This window comes from Phacochoerus africanus, chromosome 7 (genome assembly GCF_016906955.1).
Source record: "Phacochoerus africanus isolate WHEZ1 chromosome 7, ROS_Pafr_v1, whole genome shotgun sequence".
In the NCBI taxonomy this organism is placed as follows: domain Eukaryota; kingdom Metazoa; phylum Chordata; class Mammalia; order Artiodactyla; family Suidae; genus Phacochoerus; species Phacochoerus africanus.
The window spans coordinates 65378570-65399921 of record NC_062550.1 but is presented as its reverse complement, the minus strand read 5'-3'; the positions used below and the strand labels follow the sequence as shown (position 1 = coordinate 65399921).

Genomic DNA, 21352 nt, shown 5'->3' with positions numbered 1-21352 from the left:
TAAATGTAGGGGGAAGTAAATGGGAGGGTACACCTAGCTCAGATATAATACTTCTGGGTTTTGTGCACTCCTTTGGTTTACAACTTAAAATTTACTTGTATAAAAAGTTCTGCTCTAAAAGGTAAAATTTTGAAAATCACTGACAGATCTAATCCTTCATTTTGGAATCGTTGCAACTAATACCTAGAAAATGGACTTTTTCTAGATCACATGCTGGTTAATGGTGCAACTCTGTTTGCAGTACTTGTCTTCTGATTCACACTTTAGCATTTCGGCCACCATACCTCCTGAATATAATTCCATTTAATTCATTTCTTTTATACTGAACACGGAGATTTCTAGTTATTTTCTTTTTCTTCTAGGAATCAACATTTTTTTTGTCTTTTGTCTTTTTTTGTTCTTGTTGTTGTTGTTGTTGCTATTTCTTGGGCCGCTCCCACTGCATATGGGGATTCCCAGGCTAGGGGTTGAATCGGAGCTGTAGCCACCGGCCTACACCAGAGCCACAGCAACGCGGGATCCGAGCCGCGTCTGTGACTTACACCACAGCTCACGGCAACGCCGGATCGTTAACCCACTGAGCAAGGGCGGGGACCGAACCCGCAACCTCATGGTTCCCAGTCGGACTCGTTAACCACTGCGCCACGACGGGAACTCCCGGAATCAACATTTTAGTGTATAAATCATTTACTCAGTTTGTGTCTGAGATAAAGATAGTTGGGTTTTTTTAAGTTTTGACTTTTTTTCACTTAGCATTATAAGTATTTTTTCCAAGTGTTAGGCTCCTGTATGACCCAATGGACTAGCTCAAGTTAGATGCCTCCTGGCATCTACAGCCTCTCTATAAATATGAATCTAAGTGAAACCAGGATCATTTCTCTGTAGCACTATCTACAGTGACTTCAGTTGTGTCTAGCAAAGCATGCCTGTCTACAGTATAACCAAAGTCTGGGATAATATGTGCATTTTAGTACCACTGATTTCCTTTGAATTGTAGCACGTAACATTTGTGGCGTTTGTCCTATTTCATTACTGGACAGTTAGTGCCCAGTATGGGGCAGAAGTTACTCTTTTGTCCATAAAAATAATGACATTCATATATATATATATGTATTTTTATGTAATAATCCCCAGTACATCTGTGGTTATTTATGTTCTAAAAACCAAATAAAGACTCAAAATTACCAGGATAATTGAAACAAAATAACATACATTCTCTTACAATTAAACAAAGCAACTCTTTACATTTTTATCTGTTAGAGGTCAACAAAACTCAGCGAGACTATTTGGCCATTGCTAGTCAATTGACTTTGAGCAAATTTCTTTGATAATCCTGTGCCTTGTCTTCAACTATGAAATTTAAGAAATAATGCTATAAATAACATGGGGTGAAGATTAAATGAGATAAATTATGAAAAATATCTAACACAAAACTAGCAAAAACTCCAAAATTGTTTTACTATTTTATGGATAATTATTCTATACTATAAATAAAATAAATTTTAGACTACCTCTCAACTAAAGAATTAAAGGGTAGCAGTTGCCCTCCTGGCTCAGTGGCATCAAATCGCCCTAGCATCCGTGAGGACGTGAGCTCAATCCCTGGTCCTACTCAGTGGGTTAAGGATCCACTGTTGCCATTGCCATGAGCTGTGGTGTAGGTTACAGACCCAGCTCAGATCCTGCATTGCTGTGGCTGTGATGTAGTCTGGCAGCTATAGCTCTGATTCGACCCCTAGCCTAGGAACTTCCATATGCCACAAGTGTGGCCCTAAAAAAAGGAAAAAAAAAAAAAGAATTAAAGCGTGAATTACAAAATTTTAACAATAATCTTTCATGTGAATGTCTTTTCTCAGATTCATTTCTGGCTAGCTGAGCTCAAAAATGTGTAAATTGACATTCACCACTGGATAAGAGTTTAGCACAAAAGTTAAAAATTGAGTTCTTGAGACTGACAGGTTTTTGCTGATCGGAATAATCTCCTGTTTGGAGACGCATCTCAGTATTCTTAGAGAATTCTTTTATTTACCCTGCCTTTTTTTTAATGCCCATTTCATCAACAGATACTGATCACAGAGTTTTTCAATATAAATGTTTTTGCCTAAAGACCAAGAAAGAGACTCAGTGCCATTTTAATGATACTTAGTAAAAAAACAAAACAAAATAAACTTGAGTTTTAGATTTCAAAAAGTTACCAATTTGTCACCTTCTGTTTGTTATTTGAGTGAGAACCCAAAGGGCCTCCAACAGTTCACCACAAACACTGCAGCCACAACAGCAGGCAGAGCAAGCTTATTACAGCTCTTCCGTGAAATTGGTACACATTGGCTTAACTTTCAGGCAATGGGACTTATCAATTAGAAGAAATGTACATGGAGGGCTGAAGTTAAGAAATTTTGACACAAATTGTGCATTTTCTTCATTCTAGTTTTTATAAACTATTCCCAACCCTAAACAACCAGAGCATGCCAATGTTTTATCCAAAATGTATGTTACCAGTTAAATCACCATTGTTTGAGTGCTTCTTTTTTTCTCCAAGGACACCTCATTTCATAAAATAGCTATTAGGTAGAGTCAAGTGCTGAGAAAGATCTAGAGAGAAGTCTGAAATTGTCACCTTGTTTTATTTCTTCCATTTGAATCTGAGTAAGCTTTTCCTGAACCAGATGAAGAATAGGTTGCTGCTATGTATTTATTACTAGTTTTAATCTGTTTATTTTTATGGGAAGCAGTACTTTTGGTTAATCAAAATAAACTTCATGTCAAAAAAGGAACACTTTCTTATGTTATGTTTCTGGTCAATATCCATGATTGAATGTGTAAATTTCAGTTAAAATTGCAACTATAAGATGGTACCATACTTGTCAAAACAAAAATACAGTATCCAAATCCATTAATATAATTATAAAGATACTGGGTAACGTGTCAGAGATCAAAGTAAAGTAATAAAATTGAATAAGAACTGAAAATCAGATTCTCAGCCACGATAAATAGTTCTCACTTGATTGCAACCACAATGTGATCGCCTTAACTTCTTAGAAAAGGTCAGAGCAGGATATTTTAAAGGCCAACCCTAATCACCTCTTAGAAAAATTCCATCAGTGGAAATGAATGACCAGTAAGAAGTTGGCTACTCAAGTGTAAATGTTGTCAGGCTCTTTAATTCTAGGTAGTACAAGATACTTCAGAGGTGTGAGAAACTGAAAGAATTTCCTATTGCTAGGTATACTTGTGTAATCTTTATATTAAAGAAAATACTGCACAGAGAATTCCTGGTATATTAATAAATTTCTGCAGCAGTGAAATAGGGGAATACCAAAATATTTCTTTAAGATTGAATATAGTCATTGAATTAATGTGTATGAGACCTAGACATTAAGCATTAGAATAAACATGTTTTGTGGGCTCAATAAATGTTAAAATTCTCCCCTACTGAACCAATTCATGAAATGAAAATTGGGAAACAAAGATAAAATTTCAGTTATTTGTTTTGCCTTTAACAACCTTACTTCAGAGTAACAAAATAATTGGTGGTAATTATTTTCTAGAATATAAAAGCAGATTGTGTAATGGTGTTTTTACATGAATTTACACATGTGATAAAATTTCATATAACTATATACACACAAAACACACATGAGCAGATAATATGCATGTGAAGCCTGAATAAGAGCTATAGATTGTACCAATGTCAATGTCTTGATTTTGACTGTGTATTCTAGTTATGATATTACCATTGGAGTTTCTGTGTTAATTTTGCAACTTTCTGCCCATCTATATTCATTTCAAAATAAAAAGTTAAAAAAAAAAAAGAAAGGTTAACAGACAACTGTATATTTATTCCCTCGGTATAAGCACTAGCCATCCTCATTTTTTTGTGCTTCCTAAGTCTTAGCTGCACTCTAGTTCTTTCACTAAAGTAAATTCTGTTATATTCTTCAACAAAAGGTTCATTCCAAACCAGAAATTGTAATTCAGAGACTGTGGATGTGCTAAATGTTTTCAAATCAAAGCTCATGGAACTCATTACTCCTCTATTATAACACTCTTTCTGGCTGAATTTGGACTTGAAGATTTCTAAACACTGCATTCCCAAATATGTACTCTAATTGAGTACAATTGGTACACAAAAGGTTATTCTCATCTTTTCACTGTAAAAACTCTAAACTGTAAAAAGTGTATACTGTTCACTGTAAACTTGGACGTGGAGATCAGCGGTAGAGTCATTGCGAAAGACCAATCTTAAGAACACAGCAAAACAAAACCAAAAGCAAACATGAAACATTATTGAAAGGGGTCATCCCTTTCCCAAAGGTCATCCTAGAAGTTCAGTGTCTCAAAATTTCCTTTGGATAATCATTGCTAGCCATTTTATTTTGAGTAAAATTGGCCCCACCTTCGTTTCCAAATTGGAGCCCCGTAGATGTAAGTCAGTCAGTGGAAATTTTGGATGATTCTCACAAGAACTTGAGCAAAAGAAAAAAGAGGCAAAACTAAACTATAGTGTGAGAAGTCAAAATGGTGGTCATATCTGGAAGGAGAAAGAGGGTAGTCCCTAGAAGGTTAAATGAGGGAAAACCTTGAACGTGCTAGAAATCTTCTATTTCTTGACTGGGATAGTAGTAACATGGCTGGTTACCTCTGATAAAGTTTTTGTGCTTTTACTACTTTTCAGCATGAATGTTTTATTTTTAAAAAGAGTAAGAAGAGGAGTTCCCATTATGACTCAGCAAGTTGAGGACACGACTTTGTCTCTGAGAGGAGGCGAGTTCCATCTCTGGCCTCTCTCAGTGGGTTAAGGATTTGATGTTGCTGTGGCTGTAGCATAAGTTACAGATGCAGCTCTGATTTGGCCTCTGGCCTAGGAACTTCCATATGCTTCAGGTGTGGTCATAAAAAGAAAAAATAAAAGACTAAGAAGAGAAAACATGTCTGTTGAATTGTTTATTATTTAGGTTTTGATATGAGGCAGTTCTGTTAACTATTTCTCACTTTATAGTAAACACACTTCCCTACTTCCAAGTCTATTTAATTCTATAAAACCATGCTCAATTTTAATTTTATTATGAGTTCTTTCTTCGTTTCATTCTGATGTTGTCTCTCCCTTCTCTGTGACACTGTTCTGGAACAGAGTGGATTGGTAACAGATTCAGATCTGAAATCTGTGTGAAATTTGAGAGAAGAAAAGGAAGAGAAACAGGATAATGGTTCATCTCCACTTAGATTACCCTGGTAGGTTCAAAGCATGTTCCTGTGCCCGTAAGTATTTTAGACTTATGCCCATTTGTATACTGATATGTGCATACAAACACACACACATGAAACCTCTTTACTTTCGTCCTGTAAAGTATAGGAAAAGGGGAATCTTAAAACCAAAACTACTCTATTTGTAAGAAATGGCTTATTTAACTGTTTACTTAGAAAAAAATCAAATCTCATCTGACTAAAACTGCAACCTCTTACATTTTAATAAATCATGCTTATTTCTCTACCTCTAGAAGACATGAACTGTATCAATGTATGTTTTATCTTATAATACATAAAGTACATTTGAACATGTGTATTGTTGATTAAACATATCTACATGAAATATTAAGATTAAGAAAAATTATTTTTACAATTTCCTTATTTTATGATAGTTTATTAAACTTAATTTGAGGCTTGCTTTGAAGCCATGGTTTCTCATAATGCTATACATATATCTTAAGAAACTGGGATCAGTATTCTTATTTTGCACCTAATTGTATAGTTTAAGCACTAATAATACAATTGAAGAGTATATGATTTGATTTCACCATTTCACCATACAATGTGCCAATGTGGATAAACCCCATAATTTATTTCTTAAGATAGACAATGTGACCGTCAAATCCAAATCGTTTTTATTCTTGACTAAAGTGAGAATTAGGAAAAATAAACTTGTTATATGATAACAGATGCAGATTAGAAAATGCCGTCTTGGACTTTCCGTCGTGGCTCAGTGGTTAACAAATCCGACTAGGAACCAGGAGATTGAGGGTTCGATCCCTGGCCTTGCTCAGTGGGTTAGGGATCTGGCGTTGCTGTGAGGCTGTGGTGTAGGTCGCAGATGCGGCTCAGATCCCACGTTGCTGTGGCTCTGGTGTAAGCCGGCGGCTACAGCTCCAATTGGACCCCTAGCCTGGGAACCTCCGTATGCCGAGGGAGTGGCCCTAGAAAAGGCAAAAAGACAAAAAAAAAGACAAAAAAAAGAAAGAAAATGCCATCTTTCAAAATATATCAAGTCTAAAATAAGCTATGAATTATGTTTCTTGGAGGTTTAATTTTTTTTTTTTTTGCTTAACTATTTTTCTGCAGAAACAAAACATGCATATGCTTTAAAATTCCACAGTACGGAAGATCTTATTATGAAAACCAACAATTATTTTTCCTGTCTGTCCTCACTCCCGTCCTGCTCCAAGGGGCAGCTGATTCTCTTTCTGATGTTTCTACTTTCATTAGTTTTCTCTATAAAAGGATAGAAGGTGTTTATTATATTATCAGCCCAGGGTGAAATATTGGTCCTTTTTTTGTCTAACCTAGTAAATATTCAGAAATATTCTTTTCTAACTGATCATTAGGGTTCCATTCTGTTTTATTCTTATTCTTAATCTTATTCTTATTATTAATGCTGAGGACTTACAAGGATTTTCGGATATTGCAAGAAACAGGGATGTCTGATGGTGTTAAATAGGATAGATGCTGTCTCTTTCAAGGGGATATTGTCTCCAGATGATAATAAGATGAATAGCTAGAATACATCTTGAGAGCAGGAAATGCATGATACCTTCCCACATAGAGGGTGAATCATTTTCAGATGTTTATCCATTTGCTATTATGACTCAAGATATTGAAGAAGGAAATGCTGGCTTGAGTGGCAGATGAGGGTTGCCCAAAGCAACCTTCCCGCTCACAATGCATTCTTTCCTCTCAGTAACACACAGCCTTGCCCTTCTGACCTCATTTTTATCTTCCTGCCTCCTCTGCCAGGGCACCAACTAGCTTATTCTCCTTTCCTCAGGCCAAGAGAATTTTTCTTTGTCTTAGGGATGGGTGACACTTTTTTCACACATTTCTTTTTTTGCAAACATGCTGCTGCAGATAGTCCCAGCATGTGAGACAAGCAAAGGGACCTGGGATATTTATATGCAAGTCCTGTGAGGTTCCTGTGCTTTCAGCACATCTTGGGGGAAAAGGAAAACTGGGGGAACGGGGGATGCAGAAATCTGTCTGTGTACAATGAGAGTTCCTGGGGATACAAAAAGGGCAATGATAACTTCTGCCACAAGGGAAGATGAGTCAGGGGTGGGCGGGGGGTTAATTATGTACACATAATAGTATGCATGTTTCTCCTGATCTCTGTGGGCAAATTTTTACTGGTTCCTGAAGAAGGTAGCACAAAGAATTGAATCATTAAATCAGACTCACAAGCAACCTTGGAGATTTTACCCAGTAATAGGCTTTACTAGTAATTTCAGTGATAAAATCACTGTGAGGTACAGACAAAGCCATGAGAAGTCCGGTTTCTTCCTTCTTGCTAATGCCACTGGCCAGGTCCTTCCCTTCCACCTTGAGATGTAGTGTGTTCCAGACTAAGAGATCAGCAAGGTCTCCAAAAAACACTTGTGGCTGCATCACATACACAAAAGGAGATACTATGGTCATAATACATCATTTCATACTCAGATGATTATATGGGTTCTGAGACATTTTCTAGGATGCCATGCTCTATAAACTTAGAGATCCCAATTCCATCTCTTGCTTTGTTTTATTTTGACCATAAACAATGTTAAACAATCTAATACATCCTGCTAAAAACAGTCCATGATCAGGATTTTGAAAAGCAAAGCCCACTAGTCTTTGCTATTAGGTTTGTCATTAACCTGTGTTTACACAAGGAGATTCTACCAGGTCAGAATCCTTTTTTTTTTTTCTTTCTCAAGAAGCCCTCCCTACCCCTTAAAAGGAGAATAGTTTGCAACCTGACGCTAGCAACTTTCCTTCCACTCAGAGAATGCACACATTTTCCAGGTAGTGAGATCAAAATAATATTCCCACTTGGGGTCATTGGAAGGCATACTATGACCATGTTCTGGAACATTTTAGTTCTACATTGCTAGATAGGGGAAAGATCTCACTTTTGATATTTTAAATGGACAGTCCTTTATTTTCCCCAGCTCTTTGTTTGGGTTTGAATGATCTTTTAGTTATTGGAGTTATCACTTGTTTTGCTTTTGCTTTTGCTTGCAAAGGCAGTAGTAAATTACAAGGGAGAAAAATTGTAGTTTCCTGCAGTGGAAGAAGAGTTCATACAAAGAGAGGGGCATCTCCTCTGGAACGGTACCTAACATCAAAAACAAACATTATAAGTGGAGTTGAACATTTCAAAGGAATTTCAGCCTGGGTTCTCTATGCAGCAGACCCTGATAAAGGTTGAAATGAAAATTTTATTTGGAATATATTTACATAAAACTAGGAAAGGGGGTGTTAATACAGGAAAGGAAAGGCAGAACACATTAAAGTTCATACTCTTAATCTAGATGCTTAACTAGAAGAGACTGGAGCCTAACACTATTGAGTGATTCTGGGAAATGGAGAAAAACACAATGTTCAAAATTGCCTCCCATTTGAGTCAAGGTTACTGGACTACACCCAATCCTGAGACCCATTGGTGGAGGGCCCTCTAGATGAGGGCTCCTCAGCACTTCCGGAGAGTCCTATGTGAGAGCAGCAGGGCTTTCAGCAGTTCAGGAGGAAAAAGTCTGCAGACATGGAGTTGCAGATATTGATTGGCCATAGTTTACAAATACCACAAGGGATGTGGGTGGGGCAATGATAACTTCTGCTCCAAGTGGAAATAAGTGACAGGGAAATTGGCACAAAACAAGTCACCTGCCTATGCACAAAAAGGGATCAATCAATCAGGGTTAATAGTTCAGAAAGAATTAAAAGATGTTTTATACATATGCACATAACATATATATGTACATATCACATATCACTATATATCATCTCTCTATTTATCTATCTATCCATCCTTCTATGTATATCTTGTGTTCATGCATTCATGTGTGTATTCAGTTATTTTATTTGTGACTTGAGCCTAGAGGTTTTTTGTGTGTTTTGTTTGTTTGTTTGTTTGTTTCCCTTTTTGCCTTTCCTTGGGCCGCTCCAGTGGCATATGGAGGTTCCCAGGCTAGGGGTCCAATCAGAGCTGTAGCTGCCGGCCTACACCACAGCCACAGCAACACGGGATCTGAGCTGCGTCTGCGACCTACACCACAGCTCACGGCAACGCCGGATCCTTAACCCACTGAGCAAGGCCAGGGATCGAACCCTCAACCTCATGGTTCCTAGTTGGATTCGTTAACCACTGTGCCACAGCGGGAACTCCCCGAGCCTAGAGTTCTTGAACTGAACACATCTTTGACAGATTTTTACTTTTGAATCAGGGAACTAAAATAAAAAGAGAGAAAGAAAGAGAGACAGAATGATCGATGTAAACTCTAAGCCTGCTTCTGAAAACTTAGAATGACTTCTGAAAGAAGATGGTCTGTTAGAGTGGGAAGTATAATAATCTTTTATAATATATTCTGTCAAAATTTGAATCAACTCAAAATAAAGCTGAAAACAAAATCCTGCACTCCTATTTAGTTAAGGCAATTTTACATGGGCCAAAAAATAAGCAAAATTAGGCCGCTTTTTCCTAGTCCAGCTTTGTACAAGGTTAAACTGAAGGAAAAAAAAAAAAAGACTTCAAGAAGGCCCAGGATCATTTACAAATCACCACTTGACTTAGATTTGCATAAAATCTGGATGAAAAACTTTCATGTTTACATTCTCCACTTAAGATTTACATATTAGCTGTTTCAGTGATTCAGTGAAAGCAGCCCGACACCCACCATGCAAATTTAAAAGACAGACACCTTTTAACTTCAGGAAATCAAGAAATCAAATCACAGGGCTTGGTTTTGCTTTTCTTCTTCTTCTATTTTTGCTTGAAAGGCCTGTCTTTTACAAAAAGGTTCATCTACGGTACTATTATAATGCTTCAAAATAAACAATATAAATAACAACAACAAGGAAAAAGTTGGCAATCTATTTTTGTGTGGAGATGAATGGTAGATTGTATTTCTAGACACTTTATCATAGATCAAGGTCTCTGTTCTCTTATTCTGCCTATTGCTCCACACCTGAAGTTCCCACTATTAGGGTTAATCTTCAGAGGACAAAAATTTGTTTTTGTTTTTGTTTTTTTTTGTCTTTTTGCTATTTCTTGGGCCGCTCCCGCGGCATATGGAGGTTCCCAGGCTAGGGGTCCAATCAGAGCTGCAGCCACCAGCCTACGCCAGAGCCACAGCAACGCGGGATCCAAGCCACGTCTGCAACCTACACCACAGCTTACGGCAACGCCGGATGGTTAACCCACTGAGCAAGGGCAGGGACCGAACCCGCAATCTCATGGTTCCTAGTAGGATTCGTTAACCACTGCGCCACGATGGGAACTCCTGAGGACAAAAATTTGTAAATAGAACTGTTGGTATATTATCTGAATGAGACAACACAGTAAACAATTATAACAATGTTAAAAATAAGGACAGTAGAGCAGCTGCAGTCATGTTAAAGACTAAGGCGACAGAACATGATGGAGTTAAGTATTAAAAGAAACATTTAAGTCAAGGTGAATGAGGTACTAAGTGTGAGCTTAGAACAGATGAAGCAATTGTAGAGCATAGGGTGGGTGTGTGTGTGTGTGCGTGCATGGAACAGGCATGGGAAGTCTCTCTGGTTCTACCTTTTGTCTTTGCCTTCCATATCTGGATTAATGAGGCAGGGATCAGAAGCACAGAATGAGAGATGGAAATACCAACCACTCTGTACTAAAGAAAATAAATGAAAATTAACAAAACATAGAGATAGGCTTGATTTGAAATATATCCTATGTATGCTCTGGAAAAAGGCTACCTAGGTTTCCGGCTTATGTGACCTTGGTCAAGTACTTAGCTTTACTATGCCTTGGTTTTCTCATCAGTAAAATGAGTATGTTTGTATATCTTTATTATTAGTCATTTCCAGAGATAAATGAACTAATGTATGCTGAGTGCTTTGAACTGTGTTTGGCACAGGTAAATAATAAGTATTTCTCATTATTAAAAAGGAAAATCCTGTGTGGAATTTTGTTATACTAAGTAAATTTCAAAAGATGATTTGATGTTTAAATATTAAAAAAAAAACCTCCCTCTCACCTTCTTTTGTGATAGTCAAAGGGTTTTCATTACGCAAGTTCAGTGAGAATTTCCTGTACTGCGGTTCCAGAAACATTTTAGAAGATAAGTGATTTACTGCTTCTTGTTCATACTACACATCCATGTCTCATCGACAGATGATTCAAGCACACTTAAATACACAATTTTTCTTTACTTTTAAATTTCTTCATACACAATTTTTGGGGTCCTTAGCCTCCAGCTCAGCTCCGTGATCTAAGCCCATTGTCTTTCCTGAATCAACTTTGGGACATCATTTCTCATGGCAGGTACGTGCAGCCCAAGTCATAAAGTTAAAAAATAAGAATAACCAGGAATGATGTCTCATGAGTATAGCTAATTTCAGGCAATGCTTTAAGGGGAAAAAAAGTGGACGTTTTTCAATTTCCCATGTATCAGCCCTTTCTACTTTAATTTCATTTTTCTGATTCTTCATTCTGTAATTTGGCAATGACTTTGTGAAGCATTTCCAGCGGGTTTAAAGGGTGGATTCTGACAGAGATAGCTCTAAATTCTGATTGGGTTCTGAGTTTGCCAGGAAAAAATATAAACATAATTCTAAGATGGTAATAAGTATAAAATGTTAAATATTGACCACACGATGTTTAAAAGTTTTTTTGTTTTGTTTGTTTCTAATTTACCATTTGGGTTGTGACATCCCCAAACCATTCAGATTCTCGTTTAACTTACTGAACTGTTGTTAATGACAACCCTCTTTGGGAAAGTCCAAATGTTAATACAGACTCTCCTGCGGTTGGATTGTTTTAGGATTGCCTTTAAGCAAGTGATTTTGGGTATGAGAAAATATTATGTTTATAAAAAAATGGTTCTTGTAAAAAATGATTGCTTGTGTATCATAATTCACTGTATGTGAAAGGAGTCTAGTAGGTAGAGTATTATGAGTAGGTTGATTGGGGAACCTCTCATCACATCAAGTCCAGAATATTCCTGTGTCTTCTTTTCCAGGTGCAGCATCTACAAGGCTGTGAGCAGCCTAACATTTCTGACACCGAGTTTAGCAGAAGGCATAGTCTCAAGTGGTCTTTGTGACCATGAGAGAGTATGTTAAATGAAAGACTCTGAGTCTAGACAAATTTTGATTTGATTTCTGACTTGGATACTTAATACCTTTGATACCTTGAGAAAATAACATGATTAATGGACCCTGAATTTCCTTGTCTACTTAAAGGGGATCATGGGGATTATACTCTAATCTCGTGATTTTTTTGTTTGTTTTTGTTATCTTCAGAACTTGATACCCTTGATCTCTTCTTACTACCTGTCTCTAAGCTGATCTTTCAAATGCAAAACATAAATGGTAAATACATTTTATTGAGACAGGGCTGATAAGGAGGAAAGGGTATGGATAATCTCACTGAAGAATAAAGTACATATATCAGTTTTGGTCTTGGGTGGACTTCTGAATGGAATGTCTTCATTTTACCATGTTTCCTTGGCAAAATGATTGGGTTATCAAACCAAAGAACTTTTTGGATTCTGTCATTGATTTCTACTTTTGAGAACCTCACCTCCTGTGTTTGTTCTTTAAATAATTACACTACCTTTCTTTCTTTACAGCTTTTCAGACCACTGCATGGAGGTTGATTTCTGGTGTCTTAGGAGTAATATGCCTTTTGTTGATGGCCGCTTTGGGAATTTTGTTGAAAAATTGTGAGTTTTTCTAGTCAAGACTATATAAAGATCAAAACTGAAATGAAACTATTTTACAATAAAGGTTTTAATTTACTTATGTGGAATATTTTGTTATTTCATAAGCCTGTGTCTGCTTAAGTAAATTTCAAATCATTTCTTACAGCATTTAATAAACAAAATGTTCAACCAACTTTCTCTCCAGGACCCTCCACAGATCCCCTGGAAGGTAGGTTCTGAACTTTGGAAAACTTTAGTGTTGGTAGAGCATGAAATAGACAGTTTCTTGTTTTTCTTACACAGAAGCATGATAGAATATTACACTTAGTCATAAAAGTTTATCTGATGATTGTAGGATAGTATCATTTCATTGTTCATTTCATAATTTATTAAATTGTATCAAATGTATATCATTTATATATTTAAATAATAGGGAAAATATTTTTATATCCTGAAATGACGTATATTTTCCTATGGGAGTGCTCATGTTTAAGTAACTAATAAAAAATGAATTATGGTCAATATCATAGCTAACCCTAATAACTTGCTTGTGTTTGCACATAACCTATACTTTTTTTTAATCTCTTTACCTTTACGTCTGTTTCTTCCATAACTGAGAAAGCAGCACAGAGATTTCTTAAATTCTGAACTCTTCATAACCAGTGAAAATCAGCTTAAAGCCCAAGTTGTTAAATGTATTTTTCCCCAAGCGCTCTCCAAGTCATGTCACCATTTTCTGTGTTCATATAGCACTTCATTCAAATATTTTTTTCCCTTAGCCTTTTCCCAGCTTTATTGAGATGTAATTGACAAAGGACCTTGCTTAAGTTCGAAGTGTGCAGTATATTTATTTGATATACCCATTACAATATAATCACCACCATAGAATTACCTGACATTTCCATCATGTCACGTAATTACCATTTCACTTTATGGTGAGAAATGTAAGAGCTACTCTTGAAGGAAGTCACAAGTAGATAATATAGTACTATTAACTCTAATTACAGTGGTGTGAAGTAGATCCCCAGAATGGATTCATCTTCTCCCTGGAAGGGTGTGTGTACTCTTTTGACCAACACCTCCCCATTTCCCCCACATTCCAGCCCCTGGTAACCACTCTTCTACTCTATGACATAAGCACTGTTCATTTGGCTGATCTGAGTGCCTACCCTGTGTTATGGCTTTTATCAGTGAGAAGAGTAAATATTGAGGACACCGTCACTAGTAAACTGGTTGGTTGGGCTTTATTTATCTTCATTTTGAAAATAAAATATATGGAATTCTTTACTGACTCGGAAAATATGCTAAGATACTTTCTTCCTTTAACTATCTCTTTCATCTAGTTTACTTTTAATAACACCACAGAGATCAGTTTTGGGTCATTTCCTCACCAAAGGCTCTTCTAGCCACCCCTCATCCTACACACTGCTACATGACATTTTAACAACTGAATGTCTTGTGTATACCTACCCCAATTATCCTTAAATATAATTCTTAAAAGATTAAATTTGTATAATTTTATCTCTATCTCTAGAATATAATCTCCATGAGGAAAAACAGTCACATCTGACTCATTCACTACTTACATTAATATCCCCTGAACAGTGGTGTATGTAGTGAATTCTCAAAGAATATTTGTATAAAAAAATAATTTTTGAATGAGAAAATGGCACTGGAAAATGGATGCAGCCAAAAAAAAAAAAAATTGAATCTCCAATGTCATCAGGCATGTTTTATTTTTTCTTTTAGGATCTGACTGCTGTTCTTGCCAAGAGAAGTGGATTGGGTACCAATGTAACTGTTATTTCATTTCTAATGAATCAAAAACATGGAAAGACAGTAGGAATTTTTGTATTTCTCATAATTCCAGTATACTTCAGATGCAAAACAGAAATGAACTGGCATGTATTTAATTCTGATTTTCTACATTTTTTTGATCTAGAAAAATATATTATCTAAGTAAGTGGAATACTTTAATTTAAATCTTTAATCAGACAGTAAATGGATATTTATATTTGAACTAATTTCCTATACTTTGAAACATTCATAAAATCTACACAAATTTTCTCAAAGATTTACATTATAGGAATGTGACAGATAAAGTACAAGAAACTTTTTAGAGAGAATTCAAGTAATAAATAATAGGTAATTGTTTTTATTCAAAGTAATTTGAATGTTTAATTCTTTAAATGAATTTATAACTTATTTTGTAACTATATAGCTTTTGTTATCATTGATTGATATCATTATCTTGGATATATTGTGAAATGAATGTGAAGAGTGCCCATTTCTTAAGAAAAGGTGAACATTTTCTCTATCTGCATGCAGAATCTGTGCTAAGATTTACCCCTTAAAATAATGTTGATTTGAGATCAAATTCTTTTGTTGATCCCCTGAAGGAAGTGTTCCATGAAAACTCTAACTTCCTTTATAACATTTTTCATCTCCTCAAGAAGTGAAATTTTGTGGGTTTTTTTTTTTTTTTTGCAGAAATGAATATACCTGATGAATGAGAAACATGAGGCATGTGACTGACTCTCCCTCCTAAATTAGGAGTTAGAATGATTTTACTTTGAATCATTGAAAAGCTGAATCTGATGCTGGACATTGACCTTCTTGAAAGTACATTATTCTTAGAGTAGATTCCAAAGAGGTTAATATGTTGGTCTCTGTTTCCAAGCAGGATTTTATGAACTCCAGTGCACATTTTTACTGGATTGGACTCTCTTTCAGTGAAGAGCATCATGCCTGGCTTTGGGAGGATAATTCTACTCTATCCCAAGATCTGTAAGTTTCTGGCAGTCAAAACCTGTTTCTGTTCCATTTTTACTTTATCTTTAGAGCTGACCAGAAAATGCAATATCCAGGAACTCTTTAGCTGAAATATCCCGCTGAGGGCATGAGAATATGGAAAAGAGAATGGATACAACAGAATAAAATTTTAGCCCCATCCGTAACACCCAAATGTATGCTAAAGTAATATGAAGCTAGTGTACTTATGATACAAAAGAGGGTTTGTTGTTGTTGTTGTTTTCCACTTTTGGTCACCCTGCGGCGTATGGAGTTCCCGGGCCAGGAATCAGATCTGAGCTGCAGTTGTGCCCTCACCAACACCAGATCCTTTAACTCACTGTGCCGGGTCAGGGGTGGAACCTGGTCCTGGTGCTTCTGAGACACCACTGATCCCATTTTTCCATAACGGGAACTCTAAAGAGCTATTGATCTATGCTTTTTTTCCCCCTGACTTGATACTAGCACTTGGATATGTATGAGCATGTACAGAGTCTCACATACACAGAAGCAGTCCAGGGAAAACAGTGTATCCATTATTTTCCTCTTCTGGTGGATCCCCAAATTCTCAGCATTCTCTCATGTTTCAATCATTCTAAGCTTCTTTTCTGTATATTTGTAATTTTCAAGTCTCATTTTCATTCATAGCCTCATGACAAATTTTATGCTCTGATCTTTTTCCCAGACTAGATTAGCTAATACATCTTCAAACACAATAGAAATATATAACATACCGAAATTTAAAAACAGCAAAAATAGAAAATCCATGACCTCTATGCTATTGATTATTGAAACACTTACTGGGTTTTTATAAAACTGTGCAAACTGACTTGAATGAAAATAAGATAATGACGCAATGTGGTAATATCTCATTCAAACACTTTTAAATGTTCTATCGTTTAACAAAAACATCATCCTTGAACATTCTCATTTCCTTTTTCTATATATTAAACATGTCTTCTTTATTGCAGATTCTCTAACCTTGTAAATACAGAGAACTGCATAATCTATAGCCCAAGGAGTAATAGTTTAGATGAAGACTGTGGACGTCGACATCTTTTTATCTGCAAGCAACAGCTTAGTTAAGAGGTTCTTGGGCAGAAGAAGTGGGAATGAAAATCTAGTATTACTTAGAATGGTAACATACTATTACTGTCTACCTCTGGGATCTGTAAATGTTTCAAATTGCATTTTGTACAATTTTGATATACTTGATAACTTGTGTTTAAAATTTTTTTGTGTGATTGACATAACATTATAGACGTACAGTGTAGCAATAACTAGACGGTAAGTCTAGTTGATAACCATCACTATACATAGTTATCATTTTTTATTTTGCCGTGTGTTTTAAAATTGATGAAACTTCTGTACTTACACCCGAAATTATAGTCAAGATAAATAATTTGTAAATGTTTTATATATATGCTAAATATTGAATTTAGTAGTTTTATGCATACAGTCTTGTAAAGTTTCTGAAGAAATTTAAATATAATTTAATTCATGCCTAATAATATATAGCAACATTATTTCCGTCCTTCATATGGCATAATGAATTGAGAAGTTTCATCCTCTTCTTTTTTTCTAGAGGTGAAAATAATTTTAATGTTCTTTGTTAATTCTTTCTGGCTATCTATACATCTATATGTCCTAATTGAGAGCTGAAACTGCAAAATAACAGTTTCCCACATGCATCTCCCATCTTCAGATGGTAGAACATGTGTGCAACTTTTCTTCGTGCTACCGAGTTCTGCAGAATATTGGAGGTATTTGGCCAAATATATGATTCTCACGTGATTGTTGTCAGATTTTGCAAGGGTAAGGAGAATCTAAGCTTTGATCACATAAAGTTACAATACCTATTTCTTTACTTCACAGATCTTTCTTAAAAGTCACTCTATGCATATAAATGTGCATTGAAGATTTTAATCTCTAATCAATCCCAAAAACCTTTTCCTGTAAGTAATGTGTCAAATACTGAACAATTACCCTTTCCGGGGCACAGCGAGCAGCCCATTTTATTAAGGGGGTCTCTGAGTGGGTCAAAGAGGGAGTGGGAACAGAATGAGTTCTGATGCCAATGATCTGGAGGCGATTTTTCCTAAATTAACACATATCAAAAGCCGATTCTCTTTTTTAAATAACTACTGGATATACGTCTTAAGAAATTGTATTGACATCTCTGTTTTTTACAGCAGGCAGATAGTTAGGTATGAGCGGAGAAGCGGGGGCATAGGACCAGATGGCAGGAAACCACACGTTGTGCAAACGGCAGAGACCGTGGGCAGACAAAGAAAAGCAGGAACCTCCAGGCTCACAGGAAGCCACACATTTGGGGGTAATAAGTGCCCCGGAGGCAGACAAAGAAAAGTGGGAAAGGGTGTGAATCTCCAGCATCTGAATGTAACTGGTGGCTCATCATGCCCTCATTACAATAACACTGTAATAAAATTAGCTATGCAGATAAGAAGTATCTGTTTAGCATGGATGCCATGACCTCCCTTTGGGAAGGTGGAGCTGGGATGAAAATGAAGGAAAATGACCCTCGAATTGGAAGATGTGTTGACTGAAAAAATAGGCACAACCTAAAGTTGAGAGTTATGTTTCATTCAATGGACAAAACTGAGGACTTAAGCCCAGGGGGCAACATTTCAAGTAACGCTGAGAAAACAGCTCCAAGGAGGTGAGGAGGGAGCTAGGATATATAGGAGTTTTGCAATAAAGGGCAGGTGATAGAAACAAAGGAATATTGTTAATGATGGTGGTGGCTAAAATCACTATTGATGATGGAAATGCTGGCTTACAGGAAGGATACTGGTCACCCATGTAAAATGTCCATCTCTCAGTTGGCCCCAGCATATTAGTTACACTCAATCAAGACCATCCAAACAATTTCATTTTATTCTTCTTTCCACTTTTACCTGAATTCTGCTTTCCTTCATTCTGAAAATATCTTCGAGGTTCTTGGGAAGGGAAAGTTTTCTTTTATGTAAAAGTTTCACGTAAAATATGTTTTTCCCCTCTGACATCATATTTCTGCGTATTCTCTAGGGAGAGATACTTATTCTTTTTTTCTTTTTTCTTTTGGCTATGAAATGTGCTAATATAAATGGAAGTCTCTAGTTAAGTGAGTATCTCATTGTTGGATATAGAGAAAATGGAAGACGGTAAGGAAATGAGCAAAAGCCCCCTCCCCAATTTACAAAATAATATTGCCAAGAGTTGGTTTATTCTTAATTTTCATCCTCTTATTTTGTATGTGTTACCATTGCTGAAATGTGGCCTCTGTCTGCCAGTGCTGAATAGAAACATGAGACAGAGTTTGGGGAGAAGGAGGGAAAAAAAAAGTTTTTATTGCTTTGCCAGACAAAGGAGGTCATAGGAGGCTAATGCCTTAAAGACTGTGCCCTCCTTTGGAAGAAGTGGTTTTATAGTTTGGGAGTGGAAAACAGGGCTACAGGTAAAGATCAAGGTAGATGCAGGCTTTCATTCTTCTTCACAGTTGGTGTTTAGTGGCCCCAGGATTGGTTTCAGATAGTCCTCCTCTAGGGGTGTCATTTGTTGGGGGTTTTAATTCTGCAGAAAAAGTCAAAGATTTTGTCATGTATATTTCCTTGAAGGGGAGATAAGACCCTGCCCCAAGGCAGCACTACTGTTTATTGACTGTTCTTCCTCCTTTGTCTCTGCATCCCCTTCCTTCCCTGGTTATCAACTGCTTGAACCTGCCCTTTGGAACCCAGGGAAGATCATGAGGGCTGAAGCTTATTCCCTAAAAACGAGAAATGGGTACACAAACATTTGTGCCCAAGAGCCCCACAGGGCCCTGCTTAGATTCATTACCCATTACTCATTATTATTTTGAATGTTACCCATGATATAATGTGAGATATGTGCCACATTACTTTAAATTTAGAAACTCAAAACAGCACGGAAGTTTATTATCTTTTATCTATGGATAAGGAACTAGGTGTGGTTTAATTTTGTAATTTGCTCAGGGCTGCTCAAGGATGGAACCAAGGTCTTGACTGGGCTGCATCCTTATCTGAAACTCAGAGCTCATTCAGGCTTCTGGCAGAAATTTCACTTCTTGTGGTTGTAGAACTGAGACCCACAACCTGCCCTCTCCATAGGAAGTTACACTGGGGCTACTTTCTTCTTCTGGACAGGGGACAGGGAAGAGTTTCCTTGACTCTTTATGGTCTTTAGGGCTGTTCAAATTGTTCACCTGATGAGGCCAGGTCTACTCATAATAACCTCTCTTTTGATGAACTAAAATTCGACTCATTTGGGACCTTAATTATAACTGAAAAGTGGCTTTGACATTTAATGTAATCTAATCACAGAGAAGCATCCCATCATATTATAAGCCCCTCTGATCTTTGAGGGGAGGGGATTATACAGGTGCACACCAGGGCATAATTATTTGGGGAAGTCATCTTAGAGCTCTGCCTACACTATTAACACATCCAAAAGTGTGTCGTAACTGCTACTTCATAGTTATATTCAATTTAAATACTTCTTTTTGATTCCTGATGACATATTCCTGATTCACATATTCTAGGGCAAGTAATCTTTTTCTATTTATTCCAGTGACATCTAAATTTGCCTAATAAAAATGAGTTATTTTACGACTGGACTGAGACAGTCTTTTGCTTATCTCCAGAGATACTTGAGACTTATTTTTGACTATTGGCCGTGATAAGGGCAGTGAGTTAACCAACAACTAATTAATGATTTATGATGATTTTTTTAAGTTAAGAAATCCAAGTGGAATTATATGATCAGTTTGCTTATTGATACTCACACTGAGGGAATTGATTAGATATTCTGTCTTTGCTATGTGACCAGACACTGCAGGGAATTTCTGCCTCAGCTCTCCTGAAACCCAGTTTCAACGCACATACCTCAGCACAAATAACGGTAGTTTCATCCAGAAATGATGAATCATGTCTTCAGGCAAGAACTGTAGGCTTTGTTCCTGGATGTTTCTTTGAATGATCTTTCTCTTCTTCTCTCTATAATTTGCTTTTATTAAAAATTTCCCTGAGGATGCTCATTGGAGCACTTGGATTTGTTTCAGTGATCTAAACTTGGAAATCTTTGGAACATTTAAACCACCGTTTTCATTCCATACTTTTGGAAATTTGGAACTTTTCTCTTTATATCCTAGTATAGAGGTTGAGATATTTTCTCTAAATAACTGAATAATAAATTTTTCAACTTTGTGGGCCATTTCTATTGAAACTACTCAATTCTGTCATTGCAGTACAAAAGAAAATGTTGTTAATACATAAATGAGTGGTTTGGCTGTATTACAAAAGAAGTTTATTGACAAAAAAATGATGGTGGGACAAATTTGATATACAGCCCATAGTTTACCAACCCCTGTCAAAATGTATAAAAGGAGAATGGCTAGAATCAATGTTACTCTACATTTTGCCTTATATCCTTTTCCAGGTTATAGCTTATCAGTTATAAATGTACTTATAAATTTTGCTGTATAAAAACAGTTGTATCTTATATTATCCATGTGTACTGGCTATTATAAAACATATTGTAAAATCCAGTGTGATACTCTTCCCCTGTATATGTTTACTCAGTTCAGCATTAAAATTGTTAGACTTGCATTTTTC

At 36.4% G+C, this 21352-nt stretch overlaps 1 protein-coding gene across 1 annotated transcript; it reads left to right on the top strand.

Moving 5' to 3' along the window:
- The first annotated feature begins 11360 nt into the window (after positions 1-11360).
- Positions 11361-21352, top strand: LOC125131227 (natural killer cells antigen CD94-like). Its single transcript, XM_047787556.1, has 7 exons — positions 11361-11551; positions 12532-12600; positions 12861-12953; positions 13099-13161; positions 14682-14833; positions 15613-15719; positions 16694-21352. The coding sequence occupies exons 1-7, from the start codon at positions 11545-11547 to the stop codon at positions 16806-16808; spliced, it is 606 nt and encodes a 201-aa protein (XP_047643512.1). The 5' UTR covers positions 11361-11544; the 3' UTR covers positions 16809-21352.